This window comes from Penicillium digitatum, chromosome 1 (assembly GCF_016767815.1).
Source record: "Penicillium digitatum chromosome 1, complete sequence".
In the NCBI taxonomy this organism is placed as follows: Eukaryota; Fungi; Ascomycota; class Eurotiomycetes; order Eurotiales; family Aspergillaceae; genus Penicillium; species Penicillium digitatum.
Window position 1 is genome coordinate 4764261 of NC_089384.1, and position 27166 is coordinate 4791426.

General features: G+C 50.4%; 10 protein-coding genes across 10 annotated transcripts; 5 read left to right on the forward strand and 5 right to left on the reverse strand.

Moving 5' to 3' along the window:
- Positions 1-1751: 1751 nt before the first annotated feature.
- Positions 1752-4044, forward strand: Pdw03_3974 (Branchpoint-bridging protein; the record flags this gene model as incomplete). Its single annotated transcript, XM_014676143.1, has 7 exons — positions 1752-1920; positions 1988-2213; positions 2272-2489; positions 2684-2907; positions 2966-3074; positions 3134-3342; positions 3400-4044. 7 exons carry the CDS (start codon positions 1752-1754, stop codon positions 4042-4044), a joined length of 1800 nt encoding a protein of 599 aa, XP_014531629.1.
- A 535-nt stretch (positions 4045-4579) lies between these two features.
- Pdw03_3975 (Bicarbonate transporter, eukaryotic) lies at positions 4580-6763 on the forward strand (the record flags this gene model as incomplete). The annotated part of the gene is made up of 5 exons (XM_014676142.2): positions 4580-4911; positions 4984-5132; positions 5183-5270; positions 5324-5820; positions 5880-6763. The coding sequence occupies 5 exons, from the start codon at positions 4580-4582 to the stop codon at positions 6761-6763; spliced, it is 1950 nt and encodes a 649-aa protein (XP_014531628.2).
- A 381-nt stretch (positions 6764-7144) lies between these two features.
- On the forward strand, positions 7145-8777 carry Pdw03_3976 (ATP dependent RNA helicase (Dbp8), putative; the record flags this gene model as incomplete). Its single annotated transcript, XM_014676141.1, has 2 exons — positions 7145-7647; positions 7718-8777. The coding sequence occupies 2 exons, from the start codon at positions 7145-7147 to the stop codon at positions 8775-8777; spliced, it is 1563 nt and encodes a 520-aa protein (XP_014531627.1).
- A 441-nt stretch (positions 8778-9218) lies between these two features.
- Pdw03_3977 (Heterokaryon incompatibility protein (HET) family protein) lies at positions 9219-10369 on the reverse strand (the record flags this gene model as incomplete). The annotated part of the gene is made up of 3 exons (XM_014676140.1): positions 9219-9755; positions 9821-9979; positions 10058-10369. The coding sequence occupies 3 exons, from the start codon at positions 10367-10369 to the stop codon at positions 9219-9221; spliced, it is 1008 nt and encodes a 335-aa protein (XP_014531626.1).
- Positions 10370-12093: 1724 nt separating this feature from the next.
- Pdw03_3978 (Glutaminase, putative) lies at positions 12094-14752 on the forward strand (the record flags this gene model as incomplete). The annotated part of the gene is made up of 5 exons (XM_014676139.1): positions 12094-12362; positions 12418-12817; positions 12869-13877; positions 13939-14069; positions 14126-14752. The coding sequence occupies 5 exons, from the start codon at positions 12094-12096 to the stop codon at positions 14750-14752; spliced, it is 2436 nt and encodes an 811-aa protein (XP_014531625.1).
- A 764-nt stretch (positions 14753-15516) lies between these two features.
- Pdw03_3979 (Telomere and ribosome associated protein Stm1, putative) lies at positions 15517-16951 on the reverse strand (the record flags this gene model as incomplete). The annotated part of the gene is made up of 5 exons (XM_014676138.1): positions 15517-16153; positions 16286-16409; positions 16466-16633; positions 16768-16786; positions 16928-16951. 5 exons carry the CDS (start codon positions 16949-16951, stop codon positions 15517-15519), a joined length of 972 nt encoding a protein of 323 aa, XP_014531624.1.
- A 1009-nt stretch (positions 16952-17960) lies between these two features.
- Pdw03_3980 (Oxidoreductase, putative) lies at positions 17961-18506 on the reverse strand (the record flags this gene model as incomplete). The annotated part of the gene is made up of 1 exon (XM_014676137.1): positions 17961-18506. One exon carries the CDS (start codon positions 18504-18506, stop codon positions 17961-17963), a length of 546 nt encoding a protein of 181 aa, XP_014531623.1.
- A 1497-nt stretch (positions 18507-20003) lies between these two features.
- On the reverse strand, positions 20004-21362 carry Pdw03_3981 (BZIP transcription factor (MeaB), putative; the record flags this gene model as incomplete). The annotated part of the gene is made up of 4 exons (XM_014676136.1): positions 20004-20281; positions 20339-20818; positions 20878-21094; positions 21201-21362. The coding sequence occupies 4 exons, from the start codon at positions 21360-21362 to the stop codon at positions 20004-20006; spliced, it is 1137 nt and encodes a 378-aa protein (XP_014531622.1).
- Positions 21363-22599: 1237 nt separating this feature from the next.
- On the forward strand, positions 22600-23885 carry Pdw03_3982 (Peroxin 19; the record flags this gene model as incomplete). Its single annotated transcript, XM_014676135.1, has 3 exons — positions 22600-22774; positions 22855-23699; positions 23778-23885. The coding sequence occupies 3 exons, from the start codon at positions 22600-22602 to the stop codon at positions 23883-23885; spliced, it is 1128 nt and encodes a 375-aa protein (XP_014531621.1).
- Positions 23886-24145: 260 nt separating this feature from the next.
- Pdw03_3983 (uncharacterized protein) lies at positions 24146-25071 on the reverse strand (the record flags this gene model as incomplete). The annotated part of the gene is made up of 2 exons (XM_014676134.1): positions 24146-24366; positions 24465-25071. The coding sequence occupies 2 exons, from the start codon at positions 25069-25071 to the stop codon at positions 24146-24148; spliced, it is 828 nt and encodes a 275-aa protein (XP_014531620.1).
- Between the last annotated feature and the right edge of the window lie 2095 nt (positions 25072-27166).

Sequence of the window (27166 nt, forward strand, 5' to 3'; positions counted from 1 at the left end):
GGGCGTCATATACTGATCTCCATACTTCTCCTCTATCCAATCCTTCATCCAATTCCATACAGATTCAATAGGGTTCAAATCCGGTGAAAATGCAGGCCACGCCATTATACAAACACCAAGCTCCTCAAAGTATTCAATTGTTTCTTTAGCAGAATGCCCAGGCGCATTATCTTGCATAACAATTGGGTTTCGATCCTTTCGAAGGCGAAAAAACCCCTCCATTAAAGGAGCAATATACGAGATATAGCCTTCGGTATCAATCCAGCCCCTTTCCTTCTCCCAAAAGAGGGACGGCCTTTTTCAAGGCCTAAAAACGAAGCCCAAAACATCCATCCTCCACATTTCCGGCGTCGAGGTCGAAGGCAGTCAGGGTGCCTTTCTTCATCAGCTCGCCGAGTCACTCGTACCTTGCGGTGGTATCCAGGGGTTACCCAGGTCTCATCAGTCCAGATTATTCGACACCAATCATCACGAGTCCAGTTAACGTGAGCTCGTGCCCAAGTGAGGCGTTCAAGGAGATTCTTCTCCTTTATATCAGGTCGACCAAGCGCAACACGGCGGTTATATCCCCTACTAGCCAAGGTTCGTCGAAGTGTATCAACAGAGATATTAAGAGATAGAATATTAATTAACTTCTCGTACGAAAGCCGGCGATTGATCTCATTTGTAGTGATAAAAGTAATAATATCATCCACTTCACTCCTTATCAATTTCGGGACTCGACCCGGGGGCTTACGAGGCGTAGGAGTACCTCGTGCAATCGCCCAGCGTACTTAGTTCCGGGTGATACCAAGATAATCCGCAGTTTTTTATTTCGACCAGTCAATACTATCCAAAGTAAGCACTTGGATAGCAGTATCTCGCTCTAGCCAGTTCCAACGTTGTAATTTCCGGTCAAGATTACCCATCGGAAAGGGCTCACAAGGCATAGCAGAAGTAGCGGAATTGGTGGTATTGGCGGTAAAGGACTCGATATCGGAATCCGGTGGTTCGGAGGGGGGGCGGGGGGGGGGCTTGGGGTACGAGGGACCTCTTCAATAGGGGCTCAGGGTATTCCACAGTGAATTGAATTGAATTGTATGGTAGAGAGGGTAGTTGAAGAAGGAAGAATTCAAGAGCAAAGCAATACATGGTGAATACAGAGTGCTAAATTTCATTAGGACTAAATTATGCAGGTCTCTACACCGCCACTGTGGAGGTGGTGAATCTTTATAGGGTAGACTGTTGTAGGTCTTTTTTTTTTGACTCTAAGCTTTAGGGACAGACAGAATTCTTCGCAGAAAAATTATATTGTGGCAGAAATGTGGCAGAATACAACATCACATTATATACGGAAGGCGGTAACTGAATTTACAGGCAGAACGGATCATATTACTAATCCCTTATTTTTCAAATGATTGTCTATGTTGTACTGAGAAGACAACACAGGGATGGTATGTTGGGCGCTTGGCACGATAATTCTTACCACTATTGGTGTAGTCGCCGCGGGGAACCCGTCGCCCCACCGAATGATCAAAACTCAGTCAGCGGAACAATGATCATCCGGGATGTCACCTTCAGCGCTCGAGCTACAACATTTCTTCATGATGTCTGTCCGGATATACACAAAACCCGAGCGTGGCCTCGCCACCGCCTACTGAATTAGATTTTGCTAAAATCACGTGCTAGTGCTCGCCTATTGAACACCGCAACTTCTTTCATCTCTTCGATTTCTATCACTCACTACTCACCTTTTTCTATTCAAAGCAGTCATGGCTTGGCGCAACCAAGGAATAACTGGCTCCAACAACATCCCGCTTGGCCGGCGACGCATGGGCGGCGAGGATGGAGAGGAGGAAAGTCGCACTGCGACCCCTTCTTCTATGCCCTCTTCATCCAAGGGTCCCGATGGGCCGAAGCGTGGGCGTAGTCCTGTTCGAGGTACGAATTTTTTTTTCCCAAAGTAAAAGTTTTGAAAACAAATCAAGATTGACCCTGTGTTTCAAAGCCGATCCAGGTCCCCTGAACACCGATGGCGATGGCAAGAGGCGTAAGAAGCGCAACCGCTGGGGTGACCAACAAGAGAACAAGGCAGCCGGTCTTATGGGCTTGCCGACTATGATCATGGCGAACTTCACCAGCGAGCAGCTTGAAGCTTACACACTTCACCTTCGCATCGAGGAAATTAGCCAGAAGCTTCGGATCAACGATGTGGTCCCTGCCGATGGTGACAGGTGCGCGTTTTTTGTCCTTGATAATCAATGCTTACATGTAAACTGACCTCACCAACAGATCTCCCTCACCACCTCCCCAGTACGACAACTTCGGAAGACGTGTGAATACTCGCGAGTACCGTTATCGCAAGCGCCTCGAGGACGAACGTCATAAATTGGTCGAGAAAGCCATCAAGACTATCCCTAACTACAACCCGCCTTCTGACTACAGACGCCCCACCAAGACCCAGGAGAAGGTCTACGTCCCCGTGAATGACTACCCAGAGATTAACTTCAGTATGATAACTAACCCTCTAACTCCTAACCATTCTTCCATTGAGTCTATCACGAGTCCCTTCTCGACTCGAGCTGACAAGGCATATCACCTTGGATGTCCTCAGCTTGTTTCTTGCTAAACCGTGGTGCCTGATGCTGCACATCTTTTAAAAAATTACAGGATCACTAATACCTAGCTCTTGCTATCTTTACAGTTGGCTTACTCATAGGACCTCGTGGTAACACCTTGAAAAAGATGGAGACCGAGTCCGGTGCCAAGATTGCCATTCGAGGCAAAGGCTCCGTCAAAGAAGGAAAGGGTCGATCGGATGCCGCTCACGGCAGTAACCAAGAAGAAGACCTGCACTGTCTGATCATGGCGGACACCGAAGAAAAGGTTAACAAGGCCAAGAAGCTTGTCCACAATGTCATTGAAACAGTACGTTCCTTGGTCTCGTTTCGTGGGTCCAAAAACCGGATTATTGACGATATATCAGGCCGCATCCATCCCTGAAGGCCAGAACGAGCTCAAGCGCAACCAACTTCGTGAGCTGGCTGCTCTTAACGGTACCCTTCGTGACGACGAGAACCAGGCTTGCCAGAACTGTAAGCGAACTCCTTTCAAATGTCCTTGTGCAATTGATTTTAACCATGGTCCTGATCAGGTGGTCAAATCGGACACCGCAAGTATGACTGCCCCGAACAGCGTAACTTCACTGCGAATATAATCTGTCGTGTCTGTGGCAATGCTGGCCACATGGCTCGCGATTGCCCTGACCGCCAGAGAGGCAGTGACTGGCGCAACGCCGGCGGCGCGGACAGACGTGGCGATCGTGCTGTTGGCACTGGTGATGCTGTAGATCGCGAGATGGAGGTAGGTTCCCATTGTGCATGGCTGCTTCATCAGACTTAATGCTAACATCTCACTTAGCAATTGATGAACGAATTGTCTGGCGGTGCTCCTGGCGAATACGAGCCCCGTCGCATTGAGGCCGGTCCCAATGGCGGTAATGGCCAGCCCGACGACCGTGATGCGAAGCCCTGGCAACAACGTGGACCGCCGCCCCAGAGTGACGTGGCTCCATGGCAACAACGCCGCGAACCTCGCCCTCGTGACGACTACGGATCCCGCGACAACTATGGCTCCCGTGATCATCATGGATCTCGTGAGGACTACGGATCTCGCAACCAGGGTGGTCCTGCCCCTTGGGCTGCACAGAACCAACACCAAGGTCAACCTCCAAACCGCGACTACGCCTACGGATCTCAAGGTGGTTATGCTGCTCCTGGTACTGCCCCAAGCGCTGCTCCTTGGCAGCAACAGGCCCCTCCAGGCGGGCAGCAGCCTGCCTACGGTGGTGGTTACGGTGGCTACGGTGGTTATGCGGCTTACCCTCCTGGCATGGGAGCTCCTGGTGCTGCCCCTCCTGGCATGGGCGCACCTCCTCCCCCTCCCGGTATGGCTCCAATGTACCCCGGAGTTGCTGGCAGTCCTCCCCCTCCACCCCCGCCTGGCGATGCTCCGCCTCCGCCGCCTCCAAGTGACCTGCCTCCCCCACCCCCACCTCCCCAGTGATGACTTTACCTCTCCAGCGAAAAAAAGTGACCTCGATTCAAATCGTTTATTTGTGCGTGAAAAAATTTGGCCATCGGGGCTTCGAAAGATAATCCAAACAGGATTGTTTTCAGAAGCCCACGGCTCGCTAACAATTGTTCCAAAAACTCTCTAGTTGTTCTTTTCTATGCAGTTTTGAGTAATGCGACTAATCCTTTTCAGTTTATCTTGGCTTCAATGTAGGATCGTCGTAGCTGCCCCGCATTCACTCGCATGTGAACGTAGCGGCCTTACCAGCTGAGCAGACCCTAATGGCAAATGGATGCCTCAGGCCTCACTCATAGGTCTCGGCTTCAGCTCCAACATTTCTCCGCAAAATCAAGCCCCCTTCAACTGTGTCCTAATTCATGCCATCCTGTATCTCGTTACCTACCTATACAATTACGAGAATCTTCATAAATTTACGCTAGTTGTATTGCACTGAAGTATCGGACCCATCCTATTATTGCATCTTCGAGGATCATCACACGGGGATTTGTCCCCTCCGGGACCCAACATGCACACTTCCACGTCTGCTCAGCGGAAACCTTCTTGGCAGTCACAGCGGCTGAAATCGGTGCGCTCAGCGCGGTCAGGTAGATCTGATCATGGTACCCTACGTCAATCTGACCAGTCTGTGAACCAACAAGACAATGCCCAAGAAAACTTGCAGTCCCGTGTATCGAGGACAGCGTCGGTGCACTCGCCCCAGGCGAAATGGTGGCACGTACACTTGTTCCGCGGAATGATCAACGACGTCAAGCGCAGAGCGCCATATTATTGGAGCGATTGGACTGATGCATGGGATTATCGTGTTGTGCCAGCTACGGTCTATATGTATTTTGCTAAGTATGCTCGAATTGATTGGAAATCAACATCTTTTCTTCAGCGCGCCGTTTCATTTGCTCACAAACAGTATAGTATCCTGCCTGCTCTGGCCTTTTCGTTAGACATGTTCGAGAAGACACGTCAGAGCTATGGCGTCAATGAAGTTCTACTTGCTTCTGTTCTTGGTGCCATTGTGTTTTCGCTTTTTGCGGCTCAGCCGTTGGTCATTGTCGGTGTTACTGGTAAGAAGACTGGAATGCTTGATCATGAAGTCTCAAACTGAGGATTATAGGTCCCATCACTGTGTTCAACTATACTGTCTATGATATCATGACTCCTCGAGGGACACCGTATCTTGCATTCATGTGTTGGATTGGGATGTGAGTTTCCCTTGTCAATTTTGGTCATTTAACTTCACTAACATCCATCAAAGCTGGTCTTTAATAATGCATTGGATACTGGCTATCACTAATTCCTGCAACGCTCTGACATATGTCACCCGATTCTCGTGCGACATCTTTGGGTTCTACGTTGCTTGCATCTATATCCAGAAGGGCATCCAAGTTCTCACCAGACAATGGGGCTCCGTAGGAGAGACCTCTGCTTACCTGAGTATCATGGTTGCACTACTTGTCCTGATGTGTGCGTGGATCTGTGGAGAACTGGGTAACAGCAATCTTTTCAAGCGACCTATTCGGAAATTCCTGGAAGACTACGGTACACCTTTGACCATCATTTTCTTTACCGGCTTCGTCTACATCGGTAAGATGAAAGATGTTGATGTTGCTACACTCCCTACTAGCAAGGCTTTTTTCCCTACCACTGACCGGCCTTGGCTTGTGCATTTCTGGGATATCAATGTTGGAGATATCTTCCTTGCCATCCCATTTGCGATTCTTCTCACAACTCTCTTTTACTTTGATCACAATGGTGAGTTATCCGCACCGAGCAAAGTACAGGAGATTTGATGGCTGACCCACCCCTTTCAGTGTCATCTCTCATTGCCCAAGGAACCGAATTTCCTCTTCGGAAGCCAGCTGGCTTCCATTGGGACCTTTGGCTCCTTGGTCTTACAACCTTTGTGGCTGGAATTCTGGGAATACCATTTCCCAATGGCCTGATTCCCCAAGCCCCCTTCCACACTGCCGCTCTCTGCGTCACTCGACAGGTCGCAGACGAAGAGGACACAAACAAGGGCAAAGCTATCCGGGTAACAGACCACGTAGTAGAGCAGCGAGTCAGCAACTTCGCACAAGGACTTTTGACCCTAGGAACAATGACTGGGCCCCTTCTCATCGTCCTGCACTTGATTCCACAGGGTGTCATGGCTGGTCTGTTCTTCGTTATGGGTGTCCAGGCTCTACAGGGCAATGGTATCACGCAAAAACTTGTATTTCTTGCCGAAGATAAGAAGTTCACCTCCGCATCAAATCCTCTCAAGCGAATCGAGCGCCGTTCCGCCATCTGGGCCTTTGTCGCTCTTGAGCTGCTTGGCTTTGGTGCGACTTTCGCTATCACTCAGACAATCGCTGCCATCGGGTTTCCTATTATCATTCTTCTCTTGATACCGGTGCGTTCGTTCCTGCTTCCTCGATGGTTCTCCCGCGAGGAGCTTGCAGCCCTCGATGGACCGACAGCTAGTCCATTCACAATGGAAAGTGTCGGTGGCACTCACGGAATGGAGGACTACGATGAAGCGGCGGCTAGCGGCGCCCGGGATGAATATTCTAGTGGAGATGGTGGAGTCCTAAGAAACCGAACTTCGGCTTCTCCGGAATCTGCAGTCGAAGAGGATGATCTCGAGCGAGGTGAGACGTATGAGCTTCCCTCCCGGGTTTCGCGCAGAAGAAGCACAGCTAGCAGGGTAGACTAAATAGTACCACGATAGGCCTATCTTGTGATAAAAGTTACCAACTTTTTTTTTAAATCCGTAATCTTGTCGGTTTGCTGTCATTATACACCAATTCATTCGCTTGGAATATTGATTTATGCCTGGATTCTCGGGCAAGAACCACAAAAATTGATTGACGCTTCATGAATCAATGATTGATCCACAGACTCAAAACCGACTAGTGTCAATTACAAGTAAAATCTTGAAACATTTGACTAACTAGGAGGCATGTATGCAGTTAAATCCAAGGTCGTTTGACACATGTGTGGTGCCTCATAAACAAGGCTATGAAATCACACCGCTTGTTGGAGATAACTTTTCTGCCACAAAATTATTTCGTCCTGATAGACAGTTGCAAATAAGATGGCGCCCCCGATCACAGAGAATCCGGAGTTCGAGGACTCTGATGTGTCCGATAATTCCGATGTGGAACAGGCGGATGTCGATGATCGAGCCCCCAAACGTCGCCGTCTCTCAGAGTCTTCCAACGACTCATACGTCGCACCTGCGCCGCTCCCCACCCTCTCTCGGATCAAGAAGAAAGGCGAGGTAGAAGCGGAGCCTGAATCGAAAGAAGAAGAACCGGTCCTTATTAGCGATGCAATTGAGCTTGGTAAAAAGAGTGGACTGTCCACTTTCGCGGAATTGGACGTCGCGCCTTGGCTTGTCTCTTCGCTAACGGCGATGGCGATCAAACGGCCTACTGCTATTCAAAAGGCTTGTATTCCTGAGATTCTGAAAGGAAAGGACTGTATTGGTGGAAGTCGCACCGGTTCCGGAAAGACCATGGCCTTTGCAGTTCCGATTATGCAGCAGTGGGCGCGGAATCCATTCGGGATCTACGCTTTGGTGTTGACGCCAACTCGGTACGTTTCGATCTTCAGTGTGGAACTGAAAATCTGTATCTTATGTCTTCGGTAACTGACCTTGTTTAAGTGAGCTTGCACTCCAGATCTACGAACAATTCAGGGCCGTTTCCGCGCCGCAAAATATGAAGCCCATCCTCGTCGTCGGGGGCGTGGATATGCGCCAGCAGGCTATTGAACTTGCGAACCGGCCGCACGTGGTCATCGCAACACCCGGCCGACTAGCCGATCATATCAAGACGTCCGGAGTCGACACAGTAGCCGGTCTCCGCCGCGTTAAAATGGTTGTTCTCGATGAAGCCGATCGCCTGCTAGCCAGTGGGCCAGGAAGCATGCTGCCAGACGTAGAAACATGTCTCGGGGCACTTCCACCATCCGCTGAGCGACAGACGCTGCTATTCACAGCGACCATGACAGCCGAGGTGCGGGCACTGAAGTCCATGCCGGCAGCAGGCAACAAGCCACCGATCTTCACGACCGAGATCGGTACCGAGAACCAAGGCAAGATCCCGCCAACTCTTAAGCAGACATACTTGAAGGTTCCCATGACGCACCGCGAGGCCTTCCTGCACGCGCTGCTCTCCACCGAAGTAAACGTGACTAAACCAGTCATCGTTTTCTGCAATCATACCAAAACATGCGATCTGCTAGAACGCACCCTCCGTCGCCTGGGCCACCGTATCACCTCCCTCCACAGTATCCTCCCGCAATCCGAGCGCACGGCTAACCTGGCTCGTTTCCGAGCCACTGCTGCCCGTGTCTTGGTTGCTACGGATGTTGCCTCGCGTGGTCTTGATATCCCGTCCGTAGAGTTGGTGATCAATTTCGATGTGCCGCGAAACCCGGATGACTATGTGCACCGTGTTGGTCGTACTGCCCGTGCGGGACGGAGTGGTGAGGCTACCACGCTTGTTGGACAGCGGGATGTTGAGCTCGTGCTTGCTATTGAGGAGCGGGTTGGGAGGCAGATGGAGGAGTTTGAGCAGGAAGGTGTCAATATTGAGAGCCGTGTTGTTAGAACCGGTCTGCTTAAGGAGGTTGGCTCTGCGAAGCGTGAGGCTGCCGGTGAGATTGATGAGGGTCGTGATATCCTTGGACGGAAGCGTAATAAGTTGAAGAAGGTTCGGTGAGGGCAAATGCCTTGTTAGATGGATGTTGTCTCCATGAATCAAGTGATACATTTAGCGATTCTCTACTTGAACACTTGAACGTTGAACCTAAGGGTTTTAACACTGTCTTGCAACATTCTTAGGTGAGACACCACATGGCAGTCTTGTGTGCTCGCCTGGGAAGACAACATTACCATTGGGTTCAATCTTTGTATCCTGGTGTTCGGACGAGAACTGATCACTGTTCAAATGCACAAATGGTATCATTGATCGCAACGTATAGACAAATTATTCTAATAATGCTGCATGCTTCCACAACGGGAGAACCCGCTGTTATGTGGGACCCAAACTTAGACATGCTCGTCGCTTGGCCCTGTACATCATGCAATGCGACCTGATTCACTCAGACATGCTCCACACAGTGAGCAAAAGTCCGCAAAGGACAAGGACAATGACGCCGAATCATCCAGTCCACGAGTCCGAACTTTGATTGCCTGTCGTACTCATGAGTTTCAAGAGCCCATCGACCGCATCACCCCGCTGTGACGGCGACAGGACATCCACATCATCCAAACTAAGCTCAGCTCTTGAGACCATGCTTGTTTCCCTATTGGCTTCACGGCGAATGACCGTAGCTGGAGGACTACTCAACTGCATTGGGGAGCCGAGCCCACGGGGGGGTGTTTGTTGCGCATGCAACTTGGTGCGTTGCTGAACAACGCTAGAAGACAAAGGGGAAGGTCGACCTGGAAGATCAGGTGTGCTGTGGGAGGGAGTGGAAGTGAAGCCAGCACAGCCGATGCGGGGTGTCTTCATTTGCGAGGATGGGAAGGTTGTGAAGTGTTTGCGCGACGAGAGGGGTGGTGTGGAAAGGACGGAGAGTGAGAGCCGTGGGCATTTACGACTGTGTGCTTCTAGCTCGGAGACCCGGCGGTCGAATTGGTAGTCTGTCACATTGCGCATCGCGCTCTGTAGTCTTGATCGGAGAAGGCTTGCTTTCTGCTCAGTTGTTAGAGGCTGCCTGCTGGGGAAGGCGTTTGATACTGATATCATGGTTCGCATACTTGTTGGATAAACAATTTGCGCGCATCGGAGTCCGAGATAACGCTACGCGTGTCTTCCTCGGGGGTTCTGGGCACATTGAAAGATTGGTCGGTGTCCATTAGATCTTGTGCTTGGTCACGGTCTGATTGCGAGGGTTGTGGTGCGGGGTTTTGGTTGAGCTATCATCCTCACGTTACAAGGTCAGCTTTAGATTGATCATTCTCGGGATCTCTGGGATCTATCCCGCATAAGCTTACCTGGCTTTGTCTATCATCATCGACAGTGGATTGGACGCCGGGCTGCGGGGAGGATGCCCGCGTCTGCCCGTGTCCGAGGGTTTCTTCCATTTCCTCCATTTGATCCCGTGTCCGTTTTTGACCTGCAAATATGGGAGAAGGAAGGAGCTTCTTTGGTGAGATCGTAATCGAGATCCGCTTGACTGGTGTCCCAATGGCCGGGAATGATGGTTTGGCGTGTGTGGCGGGGGACAGACACGCGTTTGAGTCCTTCTCGCCGAGAATTCGTCGCCCGTCCTTAATGGGACTGAGTTGCACTGAGGTCGAATTCATGCTAGAGCTTTGGAGAGGGGGGGGGGGGGGGGGGGGGGGAGAGGGTTGAGGGGAATAGCAGGTCGATCTAGTATGTGGAAGTGCTGCGGGGGAATCTGATATTGACGTGAACCACGGCGATCTGGAAAGAGAATTGCAATCCAAATTGATGGTAGAAAGTTAAGAAGTAGAAGATGGAAAGTAGAAAGTAGGAAGTAGAAAGTCTGGAAAAAGAAAAACGGTCTCAGCGCGTCGATCGCGTTTAGTCGATTACTTACTAGCCTTGTATAGAGCACGGACTGGGGCTCCACACAGGCGTGTTGAGCACGCGTTTGGGTTTTGGGACGTTGCAATGGTTTTGATCTGAATACTCTTCATCAATTTTGGTAAGACTGTTTTTATCCCGGGTTTACCATTTTGTGCTTGTTTTTCTATAGACGCGTACATCTCAATTTGTCCTTTCTTGTCGGTGTTCCCATACAAGACCTTTTGATACTGAAGCTTCCATGACTCTTAGAGTCAATTTTTGGGACGCTCTGGAGTTCCGATTTACAATTTTCTAGGACTCTCTTATAAAGATTCACCATATTGTCACATCCCGAGTGCTCAACCCCGGCCTGGGGCGCGTCTAGTGCTTTTCGTGTCCTGGATCCACAAGGGCAAGAAATCCCCACGGGCGCGGTCTATGATGTTATTCCAGGAGAAGAACAGAGCTGTTTTTGACGATGCTTTTCCTTGAGATTGACAGTCTGAACCGATTAAAATGGACAATCCTGCATGTTGTAGTACAGTTCGTTGGAAAGAAATGAGACCGTATCCCCTTATGGCAGACTTGAGGTATCTCACGACGAACACTAAATGCCCTTGTGATTGAGATTATGGAGTTGCAACCAGGTGCATGACAAGCCTGGTTTTGTTTTGTATTTTTATTATTCTTGAGTTATTTTTTTTTTTGCATCTCCTACATCCCTCCGATTTTGGTGATCTTTTAGATATGGTGGTCTATTGAAGACCTCCCCTATTGTCAACATGGGGTCTAACTGGTAGAACAATCCATATAGTTACCCAAGCGACAAATGAGACCGACAGAACCAGCAGATTTACAAAATACGAAAGTAGTTCACGTTGCGTCCCTCGTCAAGCTAATTTCCGCGGTGTCTATGTTTGGAGATGCAGAAGACACACTGGGACCTTGGCTTGGCCTTCTTTTTTCGTATAGATCGCTGAGTACAACGCTTTTTTCTCCACCTGTCATTGCTACTTTTGACTCGCCTCCGATTATATTGTACAATTGGATAACATAATACCATACCGATGATCGTTAACATCCGAAATAGCCATAGTACGTATGTGCAGGTGTTTCTCTGTAGTGCTCTCTCCGCATGATATCATCGGATGAGAAAAAGAACCTCCAGGGCCGACTTGAATTGTGCTAGAGAAGGAATGAGATATAAAGAAAAGGCGAAATGACCAGAGCATCTCGAAATGCATCTCACTAGGAACCACAACAGCCAAGGAATGACAACGTTGATCGTTGATCGTTGATCCTTCCCCGCATTCATATTTCAACATTCTCTCTCTTCCTCTCTTCCTCTCTTCCTCTCTTCCTCCCTTGATCCCCTCTTTTTTGCTCCCCCATTGCTACAATTCGCTTAGTTGTACGTTCGTTCCACAATTCCACTTATTATTCCCAATTCAGACTTAATCGTGAACTGGACCCTGTGTCACCTCCGCCAAGAGTGGCCATGCAGCTGTCACTCGTGGTCCTGGCCGCTGTATTCCAGGCAGCGGTTAGCACTGCATCTTTGCTCACTCCACCAGTTATCCCCTTGATCGTACGAAATCCATACCTGAGTACCTGGCTCGCAAATGCTCGGGATGTACCTTGGTCAAAATGGCCCATGTTTTACACCGGAGAGGAGGTGGGACTTTCGTTGATGGCTCACCTTCCCAGTCAGAATACTGTCTACCCTCTTGTTGGCAAGCCCCACGAGTCTTTGGATAATAAATCAAAGTAGGGATTTGAAAAACGGTCACTCGTGAGGGATTTGTTTACTAATATGTGACAGCTACAAGATCAAGTTCCCTAAATACCTGGGCCTGAACTATGACGCCTCAACGACCAACCTAACCTACCACGTTGACACAGGTACCGAAACCCCTGTCGACATTTCAATTTCATTCTTTTCCCCCATCACACCAACTTCGACTTTGCGCCAGTCAATCCCGGCCTCATATATCACGATCGATGTCCAAGGCGATGTCGATGTCAGCATCTATATGGATGTTGACGGCCGCTGGGTCAGCGGAGATACTGACAGCAAAATCAAGTGGGTGTGGGACAGCTTGAAGACCGAGCATGAGGATCTCACACTCAATCGATGGCAAGTGCAGAGGGAGAATGAGCTTCTTTTCACAGAGACTCGCGACCGTGCCGAATGGGGCACTCTTCATTTCATCGGACCCTCTGTAAATCCTACCTCGTCAAAATGAACGAATTGATAGCTAACTACAACCCAGGACGCCAAATTCCAGTCTGGAGATGCGACTGATGTGCGTCGAGGCTTCGCAAGATCTGGAGCTCTGCAAAACACCAACGACGATCAATTCCGCGCTATTCGGGATCGATCCCCGGTTTTTGCGTTCTCCAAATCTTTCCATCTCGGCCATTCATCTAACATTTCCGACGACAGCGTCACCTTTACTCTCGCTTTTATTCAAATCCCCGTAGTTCAGTATGCATCATCTCGTGGGCTCACCCTGATGCGACCCTTGTGGGAATCTTGGTACCCAACAACAGAGGACCTCTTGAATTTCCATTACGGGGACTACGCTGCAGCTAGCTCTCTAGCGTCCAATTATTCGCAGCAAGTGGCAGATGATGCGTACTTGTCGGGAGCCGACGACTATGTTGACATAGTTGCCCTTAGTGCGCGGCAGGTGATGGGCGCAACTACCTTTTCTGGGACCCCAGATGACCCCATTCTGTTCCTCAAGGAGATCTCTTCAAATGGCAACTTCCAAACCATCGATGTGATCTTCCCCGCGTTCCCATTCTTCCTGTACACGAATCCCCGGTGGTTGGCGTACCTTTTGGAGCCGTTGATTGAGCACATGCTGAGTGGGCAATACCCCAATAAGTACGCGATGCATGATTTGGGCACACACTTCCCCAATGCCACCGGACATCCCGACGGGAATGATGAGTACATGCCGGTTGAAGAGTGTGGTAACATCCTCATCATGGGTTTGGCTATCGTGAACTCGCTTCGATATGAAGACTCTCTTGCGGCCTCGTCCATTTGGTCCACACAGGGGTTGCCTTCGGTAAGCCCGGAAAGCGAGAGTTCTGGATTGTTCCCTCTTGATAATCTCCAGACACTGTCTGGGATTGCTCACCAAGATAGCAAATGGGGTGGCGGTAGCAAGGGCCAGCACCAGGCTGAGAAATGGGTGACGCGGAGCTATAGCCTTTGGAAACAATGGACCGGATATTTGGTGGAGTTCTCTCTTGAGCCTGCTAATCAACGTAAGAACAATTCCTCTGTCGATTTTAATGGCGTGTTCATCCACCCTAACCCCGAGAACAGTCTCTACCGATGACTTTGCAGGCTGGCTGGCTCTTCAGACAAATTTGGCTCTCAAGGGGATTGTTGGCATCAATGCCATGAGCAAGATCGCCGAGGTAGCCGGCCACGATATCGACGCTGCTTATTTCAAGGTATTGTCCATCTTTGATCTGTGCGGTCTTGGCAGATTAGCTAACGCCACTCGCAGAAAGTCGCCAGCGACTACATCGCCAAATGGGAGGAATTCGGGATGTCTCGAGATGGCTCCCACGCCAAGCTTGCATACGACTGGTATGGCTCGTGGACAACGATCTACAACCTCTACGCCGATGCCCAGCTCTGTTTCCACCTAGAGGAGCCTGACACGGATTCACCCGGCTTCGTTCCGCGCCACATCTACCAGAAGCAATCACTCTGGTATCACTATGTGCGTCAGAAGTACGGCCTGCCCCTCGATAGCCGCCACATGTACACCAAAACCGATTGGGAGTTCTTCTCAATGGCTGTCGCCTCCAAGCCTGTGCGCACAGAGATCCTCCAATCTGTCGCCCACTGGGTCAATGAGACGACAACCGATCGTCCATTCACGGACTTGCACAACACGGAAGGTGACGGTGGTTTCCCTGGTCCAAACTTCTTCGCTCGGCCTGTCATTGGTGGCCATTTTGCATTCCTAGCGTTGGAACGTGCCTGTGGTGGAAAGGCTATGCCTGGCCTGTCATTCCTTGACGATGTTGATGAGGAGACTTTGGCGATTTGGGCCCAGAGTGCTGAGTCTGCGGCGAAGGAATTCACCATGTCGGGCCAGAACCGCAATGGTGAGGGGGAGCTGTAGAAGTTTGCCTTTCATCACAGTGAGCGGTCATAAATAGAGAGGTTGTTGACATGGTGGATCTGTTGTCGCCTCACGTTCTCCTTGCATCCATACCCCCCGGCCAGAATTTTGCAATTTTGGCCATCTTATCATTAGCACATACTTAGATAGCGTTGAGTCCATAGCACCTTGCGTTAATCCAAGGAGACCTCCAAGCCCGATTTTGGTCCCATTTCGTGCAAGTGTGTCGTCGTGTGAATCGAAAAGTTCACGTCTTCTTCAAGTACAACCTCACTGGTAGTTCTGTAAGGTGCTTATTATTCTAGAGCATAAGAAGCAGACATGTCCCATAATTCAATTGAAGATTTCTTTGCGTTCCTATTTTTTTTGTTGACTTCTTCTGGATCGATTCAAATTACATGGGCCCGTCGAATTCAGTCATCCAATTCGCATTTGCTCACCGAAGGCAAATGTAAACACACACACAACACACACATAAGACCAACCCGGAATACGTCTTTTCCCAAGAGAAAAGACAAAACTTAGAATCTGGGCAGTTTTTGCATCCAGCAGAGCACGGGAAATCCTTGACAACCCACAAACTTCCCCTCCAGCCCGATCCCCATAGAAAGAGAAAATAAAAACCATCACAGATGAAGCGACACAATAAATACCACCTCCGGGTGAACTTGCACACCTAGCAGATGGAGAGTAGGGATGGAAGAGTCGGGAAGACAAAGGACATCCGTGTCCGGGAGCACGAGTTCCCGACAAGGTCAGGCAATTTAGTTGCCGCCGAGGCTGGGGAAGTTCTTCTCGTCGACGGTAGGGCCGGCAGGACCGCGGGCGTTGGCACGGGGAGCACCACCGCGGGCAGCGGGGGCAGCACCGCCACGGGCAGGGCGGTCACCACGGGGGGCGCGGTCGCCACCACGGGGGCCACCACGGCCACGCTCGCTGCGCTCACCACCACGGGCGGGGCGGTCACCACGGGGGGCACGGTCGCCACGGCCGCGGGGAGCGGGGCCGCTGCGAGGAGGCTCGACGTAGCGGAGGTCAACGTCAAGGAAGTTCTTCTCCTTGCGCTGCTTCTCGCGCTTAGCCTTCTCCTGGGAGGGCTGGATGTAGGCATCATCCTCCTGCTTGGAGAGCTCCTTGGCGGCAGCCCACTTCTTGTCGAGCTTGGTGCCCTCGTTGGCAGTGCGATCGGGCTTGGCGGCGAGGTTCTCGCGCTGGGCCTTCTCGGCAAGGTAGTCGGCGAAGGACTTGGAGTTGTCGGGCTCCTCCTGCTCCTCGGCCTCGACGGGAGTCTGGGGCTCGTTCTCCTCCTTCTTGGCGATCTTCTCACCCTGGCGCTCATCGTCCAAGGTCTTCTCGCCGCTCTGGGCACCCCAGCCCTGCTGGACCTGCTTGCGGGTGTCGCTGCATTATCGAAAGAGAGGTTAGTTTAATTTATTCAAAGTGCATTTTTCCCCCACAAAATCTCGTCGTTTCTCAACGGTTTTTTTTTTCTCTTCGGGTTCATTCGTTTATTCGAGGGATCGGATCGCTTACGTCTGGCCAGTGCGGGACTGGCGGTCACCGCGGCCGCCACGGCCACCACGGCGGGCGGGCTGAGCAGCCTCATCGGTGGGCTTCTCACGGTTGTTGTTACGGCCAGCGTTGCGGTCACGGTAAGCTTCCCAATGATTAGTTCCGATTGTTCCGTTAAATCCGATTTTCATAACCACATACCGGCCTCATTGCCACCGGTCACACGGCCACCACGGCGAGCGTTGGCCTCAGTGTGACGAGCAGGCTGCTCCTTGGGGACATCACGCTTTCCGGAGCGGTCAACGGGGCGGTCGATAGCCTTGGTGGGGGGAGGAGCGGGTCTGCTGGGGTCGAGCTCTGGGTCGTTACCTGATGATAGGCAACGTTAGCGATCAATGGACCGAAGAACGGATACGAAGAGAGTTTGATTCTTCTAGGTAGAAAGAGCTCAATGTCGTCGGAAAAGATAGCCGAGAATAGGATTCAAGGGAGGGGAAATTTACCCAGAAGCTCGTAAAGGTTCTATATGAAATCAAACAAGTCAAATTAGTTATTGAACATTTTAAAAAAAAATTACTCGGATTCCCCGAGTCGCTTCCAGATCGCGATTTCATTCAGCATTGCGTCGCTAGCAGCGCGCAGGAGAGCTCCAATTCAGCGTACCTTAGACCGGACGGACTCCGCCATGACGCCTGTTGTGTTTCGGAGACCTTCCGGGGAGGCGCTCAACTTTAGACAATCGGTCTAGAGGAGTTAACGGTGCACAAGGCAGAACCCAAGGGAATCCGGCCTGTCAAGATTGATGATGATGAGTGAGCAGGGTGAAGAGAGGTCCACGGTTTGTGGTTGCAGGGTGTAAGGTGACTAATCAGGAAAGGCGGCTTCTGCTCCTAAGCGAATATGCCCGCGCTTGCTGATTGGCTGCCCGCAGTCTAGGGCTTAGGGTACCTTACATAATCATTACGTCAAGAACTATTCTGGGGGCTATAGTTTTCTCATACTCGCTGGGTTAATTCGCTGTTGGACGTATTATATCCACCCTTTCTACATGTGATCCTACATCTAGACATCCTTTCATACATTGATCCATCTTTTAATTTACACAGAACTGACATGTCCCGGTGGAGTATGTCGATCTGCCTGTAGACTACACCTGCGTGCTCTATCCGGGGCCTTGCAGAAGCTATGTAATCATGGAGCTATCCATAGCTCATACATGATGGATAAGTTCAATTTAAGACAGTTGAGTGGGGATTTTTGCATCATCTGGCTAGCAACCGTTTTAGTCATTTTTTCTCTCCTGGGTATGCATTCCGGCCTCGATGCATGCTCGACCCTTCCCTCAACCCCATGAGCCCACAAGCTATCAACCACCCCCTCACCTCTGGAAATAAACACCGGCCTCGATGAAATCAAACGCTATCAGCTGAGTGGCTCCTAGCCAAGAATCTCATGTGTCACTTTGCTTGGAGCCGGGTTATCTATGTTCACAACGGGAGAGATGAAGCTGTCAAGGCTCCCTGCTTCGTCAAGAGTCCAGTAGGCAACGGGGAGATCTATATTATGACCAATAGCTTCAGCGATATCCTTTCAAGGCGACACCCTCCTCGCCCATAGCATGGTACTTGCTGCCGGCAACACCATTCTCTAGCGCAGGTCGGTATGGCCGAGCAGCGCCAAGAGGATGAGCAGCAGGCTAGCGGCTTAATCCCCCATCGATGTAGATAGCATGGTGCTGCGAACAGGCCAGAACAGTGAGCTGCTCGATGAACGCATGGTCCTCATCGCCGTGTACAGTAGGCGACAAACGGATGACGCACGCACACATGTTTTGCTCCGCAAGGCCGGAAATGACCTTCCCATTCTGGGCCCGTTTGTTCATCGGTTGTTCATAACCACTGACTTTGTCTTGGGCGCCGATTTTCCCATGGCTGAGCACCAAGGTACCAAAGGTGGTGGCCAGAGGCTTGTTGGTTCCCACCAGGAGTGAGCCTATAGCTTCGATGGTCTCTTTCTCGTCAATGCAGTTCTGCGCATACTTGCTGAATACAGGGTTTAATGCAAGCTTGATCACGCCGTCAGCCTTGCTGGCTCTTTGCTTGACGATCTCAAAGTCTCGAAAGGAACCGCCGAGTACTTTGACGCCTTTCGCTGTCAGGGCAGCGGCGGCTTCGTCGGAGAGGGCGAGACATGTGACCGTGTAGCCGGTGGCTAAGAGCTCGTCGATAACTGCTCTGCCCATGAAGCTGGTGGCTCCAGGCACGAAGACGTGTATGGTGAGAATGATTGTAGTGAGGATGGCTGACGAAGCGTGACGTTTAAAAAAAGTGAATGCCAAAAAGTCAGAAATTCTCAGGCCCAAAAAGGACTTTCTTCAAGCGTACAAGTGAATATAGCGAAGTACACAGAATGCGAGATCGCCACCCTTTATAGATCGAGCCCATCGTGTTACTAAACTGCTATGAACAACCCAGACCAAACGCTTTCCTTAACTCCATATTGAGCATAAGACCCAATGTCACAAACGTATGCTAACAATTCCTTCGCCTTGCACATGAGTAGCAAATTCAATGAACCTTGTCCAGGGTGAAACACAATGCAGATCCCCACGTCGGGTTTCAGAATTAAGCACATCAATGTAGACAAACCGGGCACGGGTTGTCCTGTTCCTTCGCGTCATTTATTTTAGCCCATGCAGTATCTGACACAAACGTGAGATTGGCGCTATATCAACCCCTCCCCCAAGCGCAGGGTACGTAGTGAATGACGAGGGGACTGTCGAAACTGTAAGATCCATGCGCGAAGGTTCTATGTTCGGATTTTGGGAAGTTTTATAACATTCAACCACGTTGCGATGAGATTTGGCCCCATTGCCGAAAATTCGTGCAGTATAGTCCTGCCTGGAACTATACTCAAGGCCACGAATGGCAAACGTCGCATGGGAAACCTCCGGCAAAACAAGGCACCACATAATCTTCAACGTAACGCGGATATCGAAGGCTATTTCACCACAATACTACATGGTCAAGGGCAAAGTTCTTTCAGTCTCGATTCAGAGAGTCAGGCTCGACGACGCCGGTTTTACACCTACACACAACTAATCCTATAGTACACTCCGGACTATGTTAGAAAGAAATAACAAGACCGGTATTCGCAGTAGGCTCTCGTCTTCTTGTTTTGAGAATTAACACAATACACACAATTAAACCAATCAACCCCGTAATCCATACCGTATGGTCACGACAATGGCAACAATCTCTTACGAGAAAATGTCAATCTGGAACGTAACCAATTGTCTCGGCCCGGATTATCTCTTCCGCGTCCTAGCGGATGAGTATAGAGCATTCACTGCGCAGGCGTATGAAGTGGAAAAGATGGCTGGAGCGTTTTTTGTTTTTGGTGGGCTAGGCAATATGAGTTTGCGAGAACCATTGATTCTAGGATGAAATTATTCTAGTAGATTGAAAGGAGGCAGATGCAGGACAAGTGTGCTAACGGCCGTGATGGAACATTCGATTCATATACAAAATGTAATATAATATACCTCTGAAGAAACCCAGAAGAGAACATTGGTATCAAAACCCTCGCAACGCCGGGGAATGCTCAAATCAAACTTTTAGCAAGAGATGATCATTTGCCACATTAGATGGACAGATATGTGAATATAAAACAAGAGAAAAAAAAAGGAAGAAGAAGAAGAAGAAGCAGTAGACAAGGTTCAAGAAGACCGTTCAGGCGTTTATTGCCTCGAGTTGTGGTGCTCATAGTTGAACGGGGTGGGGAAGTGCATGCTAGCGCTTAACCCGAATGGATCTGTGTCCAGCATCGGTTCATACTGGCCGAGGAGTTGATTTGCATTGCCGAAATCGCTGGGCGTGCCCTCGCCTGGTGGTTGGTTGAAACCAGACATATTATGGGAACCCGAGGCAACGGACTGCGGAGTGAATCCAGGGACATATGATGCTGAGCCGTCGTGTTCATCGTCAACCATATCGGCCTGGGCATCGTACTCTTGTTCTGCTTGAGAGGTTAGTAGGGGAAGAACTCAACAACAAAAGCTCAAGATAGGCTAACCGAGTTGATCGTAGTGTTTCTGGAATGGAGAGGGATAGTAAGCAGCCGCTGCGACCCGCGCACCGCGAGGACCCATAGCTCCCGCACTACGGGATTGGGGTTTGGCGTCTGACTGCTCGGTCTGCGGCATGCTGATTGCCGGCGGCGAAGTTTGACTGAAAGTCCGAGGTTGGGGAAGGGGCTGGGGCCGTCCCTCGATTGGTGACATGGCGCCTTGGAACCCGAAACTGGGGGACTTGGCATGCGAGGGAGAGGAAACGTGGGAGGTCGGGGTTGCTTGGAACTGCGGCGACGGGATACCGTATGCGGCTTCCCGCTGCGACATGCCGAACGTCTCGGGCTTCGAGGCGATGCCTGCGGGGTGTCGCTGGTTCGGGCGGGCCCCTACCGCGCTAAGCGCTGCCTTTGGGGCCATAGGGTTTGCCTTGGGAGCGCCCGGCGCCCCTGTTTTCAGGCGTAGTTCGGCCTGTACATCGATGCCTAGAGGGGTGGGGAGGTTAGACTGGGATTTGGACCGGAGATTCGGGTATGGATCGTACCTTTTTCCAAGAGGATTCGCTCCAGCAGGGAATTTTTATACCGCAGCATTAAACATTCATCGGCAGCACTGCGATGGCTTTGCTGCAGACTCTGTAAAGATTCCTCGTTGCGCTTGATGGTGGTCTCTAACTGACGGATATACTCGGTCCTGCGTTCTCGGAAGGCCGCCTGGGCCTGCCTATTGCGCTGCTTTCGCTCTTCTGAGGTGGCATATATCTGAACCGGTTAGTATATACAACGCAACCCTGAAAAGATAAAAGGACATAGGACAGTGACACAAAAGAGGAATGCGGGGCCCCAGATTTGAAAAGATGTTACGTACAGGTTTCCTCCCTCCCTTCCTCTTCTGAGTCGTGGCATCTTGAGTCAAAGGTTCGGCTTCCGGATCTGGTGTTGAGACGGTCGAACTGATGGAACCATCCGGGCCAGGTTCATGTTTAGGCACGATTGAGTCCGCCATATCATGGTCAACCATCGAGACCATTATATAATTTAATTCAAGCCTGTAGGCGGCCCTCCGCACACGGAACAGACACAGCCAGTTTTCCCCGCGTTTCCGGACCTGTTGGCCGGCAAAAAAAAGAGAAAAAAAAAAAGAAAAAAGAATTAAAAAAAGCAAAAAAGGATAAAAAGGGATAAAAAAAAAAGGGATAAAAAAAAGGACGGCTAAGTCGAAAGGGACGTGCGAGATAGAGGAAGGTCAAGTTGTGACATAAAGAAAATTGGATTATGAGAAAGAAAGAGTCAGAGGAATTGAAGATAAAAAGAGAAAAAAAAAAAATTCGATCGTGTAAACCAAAAAAAAAGTCAGGAGGGGCTCTCGCGTACTCCGTACTCCGTACCCATGAACCCTTTTTTTTTTTTCTAACTTGTTTTGGTTTCTCATTCCACGTACGAAGTAGAATGAATTTGAATAGCACTTGTTTCAGGGTAAAGTATTCCCGACAAGTGAAGGTCATGCGCAAAGCCGATACCGGATAGATCATCCCATTGCCAGTCCTTGTACCGAGTCCTCCGTGATGTACCTTTTATTGGATCTTCGGCGCCCTGGGATGCCACATGATCCCATCGGGGCACCTCAAAGCGAATCACACCTCTTGACTGGTTCCCTTCAGGATCTTTGTGGGATGACTCTTTTCCCCAGACTTAGGTATACGGAATGCAGATTTTTCTCGCCTGGAATGGTCTGATTGAGATCATGCGGGGGGAGGGGGTTGTATGCCAAGGATTCGAGCGATCGCACTTCAGTCTGGACTTAGGAGCTCAGGGCTGTATACATTGTGCAGACTGCCAGTGAAAAAGTTGAAGTTAGATCTAAGATTATGTTGCAGGGGTGCTCGGACTTGCAGGATCTCATCAGGAGATGTTGGTACTTTGTACTCCGTACTGACGTGAGACGTAGAGGGGTACAACATACATCAGCCAACTCGATCCCGATTTTTAAAAAAAGACCGTGCGCTTGAGGCGAATGGTATAGCCTCGAGGGGTTTGACTGTGACTTGAGATATAACTTCATTTTGATAACCTTGTAATATCGTCCATAATCCTACCACCTCGTGTAGTGCGTCGGCAAAGTGCGTCGGCAAAATGTAGACCCTCGGTGATCGGCACTTCCCCGCCCAAGAAACGTCACATGTCACCTCATCTCTTTTTACCTCCAAATTAAGCTTCACTCTGGGGCCGCATTCTCTATTGAGAATCAGACTTGTTGTTCCTGCAGTATGGTTAACCCCTTACCTACCGAGGACCGTCACGAAGAGGCTCCCACCGTGACCGGATCAACTGCACAAGAATCTCAGCCCGCGCCAAACACCGACGCCGCACCAGCACCAGCACCAGCACAATCGCAGAACGCATCTGGAGACGATGAAGACTCCGACTTTGATGAGCTAGATGGTAACATATACCCGCCTCTCTACCTTGCCCCTCTCCCCTCACACTCCTCCCTGTGGAATGATTCACACTCACACCTACAGACGTCCTCGACGACTTCAACAAACCCAAACCCGCTCCTCCCGCAAACCCACCCGCGCTCTCTGCCACCAACTCCGATCCCCTAACCGGAATCGCACCTCCAGACTTCGACGAAGATGCCTTCCTTAAGCAACTCGAACAAGATATGGCGAACATGATAGGACCCGGCGGGGACGCCAATGGCAGCCTAGACCCCAAATTCCAAGCAACAGTCGATCAAGGCGCCGAAGTATTGGCAAAACAGCTCGAAGAAAGCGGGATCCCACCAGGCGATTTCCTCAAACAGCTTCTCGCTGACGTGATGGCCGAGGGCGATTCTGGAGCCGGCGCTTCAGCAGAGAATCTTGCAGCTGCCGCGGCGGGCATCTCTGCTCCTAGCACTCAGGGTTCCTCTAGCACGCCCAATGCAGGCGCCGAACAACCGGTCGACTCATTCAACGACGCCATCAAGCGCACAATGGGCCGGATGAAAGAAAGTGGTGATAAAGCTACCGCAGCAATTAATGAAGACGACATCTCGGAGGACATGTTGGCGCAGCTACTTAAGGCCGTTGAGGCGGGGGCATCGGGTGCTGGGGAAGATGGAGATCTGTCGAAGATGTTCATGGGCATGATGGAGCAGCTGTCTAACAAGGAGATGCTGTATGAGCCGATGAAGGAACTGGATGTCAAGTTCGGGCCGTGGATCGAGAAGAATAAGGGCAGTGGCAAGGTTTCAGCTGAGGATATGCAGCGATTTGAGACGCAGGCGCGGGTTGTCAAGCAGATTGTGGCGAAGTTCGAGGAGAAGAATTTCTCGGATGACGATCCTAAGTGTCGGGAGTATGTGTGGGAGAGAATGCAGGAGGTGAGTTGTTACTTCGATACTTCTACCTTTGGATCGAGAGCTCTTGTCTCGAGTTTCAGCTACTGACTATCTCTCCAGATGCAAGCGGCTGGAAGCCCGCCTGAGGAACTCGTTTCGAATCCTCTCATGGAGGACCTGGAAGGTGCGGTTGGAGCTGGCGGAGTGCCGGATTGCCCGCAGCAGTGATATGATCTTGATAAGGTAAGATTGAGGCTTGAAAGAAAGTTATCCCCTCGATGCCAAGGCTTTGTTGTTTCCCTTGTCATTCACACATCGTTCATCTCTGCATTTATACACATGCGCAACCCACCTCGATATACCTTAATTTACCTTTTGTACATACCCGGATTTCCCCATCCCGCCTACCCCAAATGAACCCCCAAAACGCCACCCAATGCAACGCCTCGGAAATAGAAATCAACAGTCAACCCATCACCCTAGCCCACTCACGACATATCCATATCCTGAGATTGAGACTGACACTGATCTGCTCGAGGGTCCGACAACCCTATAAAGATATCATCATACTCATCATCACTGAACAGAACACCGGGCCCAGTAGACCGTAGATCCCCAACCCTTGCAGGAACCCCACTATGCGTGTCCATTAAGGCCATTTCCATAGCCTCTTCCTGAGAGATAAACTCATCAAGTGCATCGGTATCATCTATCAAACCAAAGTCAGCAATCCTTGTCCATCCAATCTTCAATCCACACATCCACCGACTTCAACTCTACAGAGAGGGAAATGAAAACTCAACCTACCAGGAAGCAGATCATCCTCATCCTCCTCACACCCCCCAACAACTCCCTCCCCATCCCTCGCCATAGACTCCTCCCACCGTCTCCGGTCAGCAAGATGCTCCATCCGCATCATCTGCTCTCCCCGCGCCTCGAAGCGCCCATCATCACGCTCATGACGCACGCGATTGAGAAACATCTGACGCGTGTTCGAGCGCGCCAGACCTGCCGCGCGCTGGAGTGGATTCGCGATTGTAGAAGCATAGCGCGCTGCGTATTTTGGCTTGGGCGTTTGGCGGGTGGGCGAGGAAGGTGAGGTGGGTGTTTGCGTTCGTAGGGCGAATGGGTTCGAGGAGGTTGGTGTTGTTGAAGCTGACACGGATACAGTGAAGTTCATTGGGATAGGGGAGTGGTGGTTGTGCGTGTGTCGCGTGATGGGCTCGGTTTGGATGTTGAAGGTTGGTGGCGGGTTGTCGAATGGGTTTGATGCTGTGCTTTGCGACGCGCTTTGCATGCTACGCGTCGGGGACATGGTCCATCTGGGCGTTGTGTTGTGTTTGCTGAGCGGAGAGGGGCGGGTTGGAGTGTGGGTTTGGCGGAAGGGAGTTTGGGGGGATTGTGTTGCGAACATCGTGAAGATGTGTGGAGTTGATGGAGTTGGGGTCTGTGTCCGTGGTTCGGATGCGGAAGTTGGTTGCGTCAGGTGGTCTTGGATCTTGCGGGTTTGGGGATGATTTCTTCAGGGCTATTTTGTATGTATGTTGGATTGATTGAGAATCGTGATGGAAAATAGTGATTGAGAGTGCACAAGGAAAGTGGTTTACTTCGTAGAGGTCTGATGAAATAAAGTCAAGGACGGTCACGCTAATTTAGCGGGTTCTGCCCCCTTACCTTGTCAGTGGCCCGGAGTAACTGACTACTCCGTAGTCCATCATTTTAGAACGGTGACATTCCAACAGACACTTAGGAACATCACTTACTCTTTCCGATTATCCATTACAAACTGTCCAATCAATTTAATATCTACAGCAATGCAAAGATTCCAGCTAGTACCGCAATGCCGGCAGCAAACCCGCTTGGCCTTGACAGCCACCGCAATATTCTCACTATTGTCCTTGTGATCACTGGGATCGTCTTCAGTGACGACTTCCGGGTATGTCAGTCAAACCACTTCTGAGTGGACAAGACTACCGTTGCCCGTCCTAGCAAAGACAGTGAGAACTAGTGTTATGTTGTAGGCTTCAAGCAGAACCTGTGCCGAGTGGGTCGTCTACAGCGGATGTTTAAATGCCTGCGTGCATTAAACGTGAGTCTGATACCAAGGGAACCATTCTCTCCCACTGTGAAATGCTCATAGTCTTTCTTGGGGCATGAGACCTCGTTGCAGCCGACAAGACTGGAGGAGAGTGTTCCATCATTTTCTAGAGTAAGAGAATGATTAGAGAGAGGGTAAGGGCGAGCGTGGAGGGACTGAGCTGGATCATTGTTTTTGATGTAATGTCAAAGTGCGGTGGATGTTATTGAACGATGTGTGGGGCGACTAGTCCGATGTGAGAATGTTCTATATCCCATGCCACTTAAGGAGTTCCATTATACGATTCTTTGTGTCAACCAGGTGAGCATTACTCCACAGTTGGGCACCTCGATGACACCATTTATGATGGTTGGCGTGCCTGGCTGAGTGGGGCCGTCTGATTGGAGCCGTCGTGCACGTCATTTAGGGGCGGTTTCAAAGAATAGTTAGCCCTAGTTGATTGGGGATATCGCGCAGTACTTGTCAGAGCCTTGCTTGATCGGGGGCGAAGATAATCGGCCACTTTATGGCGGTTTCAGTGGATTTTTTTTTTAGCAGCGCTGATTTCTTGGCACTAACTCTGCAATCTCTCAGAGACTCTTTAAGACGCATCGTGACAGGGCTGAATGCGTGGGAAAGAGACTCTGACATTCTCTATGCACAGAATCATGTTATGCACAGAGTGTGCTTGGTTGATCTAGTTAGGTACGGCTCCATGTTACGTAAATCGTCGACGCTCGCACCACATGGGAAGTTTCCACTCGGTTTGCTTCATGGCCCAAGCCTTCAGTCGTCAGGGCCTGCAAACTAAATGCTCATTGCCTCGATGTGGTGATACTCGCTCGACAGTTGTATTCGCACTGTAGGGTGTTGGGATCGGCCAACTTCTGCTGCAACAACCTAACCACTGTTTGTTGACCTCGATGGCTCTTCCTGCATTGTGCACTAGACCATTGTGTACCATCAAAAAGAAGAAAATTCTCCGAAAGCACTGTCCCAGGAAAGCTTCATGTTTACAGAATCAACAAAGCGAACACTTTGGGGAGATAGAGAAGCGATTTCTCACCGTCAGAGCGAGCCCTGGCATGAATGATTATATTGTTGGGTACTTTAATTTCCCGGCAATAAGATGGTAAATTATTTCGCTGATTGGGTTCATTTGCCTTGAATTACATACATGCAGAGATCAGATCAAGATTAAAGATACCTTGCAGCATGCATCTATCAACACTATACAGTCTGTGACGTCTGAGGCTGCGAAAGGTAAAAGAATAGAACATTGGTCAAGGCACAATGGAGTTCGCCATAGGAGAACACTTCGTACTTAGATACGGGGAATCAAAAATGGATAACAAGCATAGTGAAAAGGCGGTGCCTTTTCTTTTTGTCAGTCGTGCAGGGATCGAGAGTCGCGATCACGAAAAAGGAATGT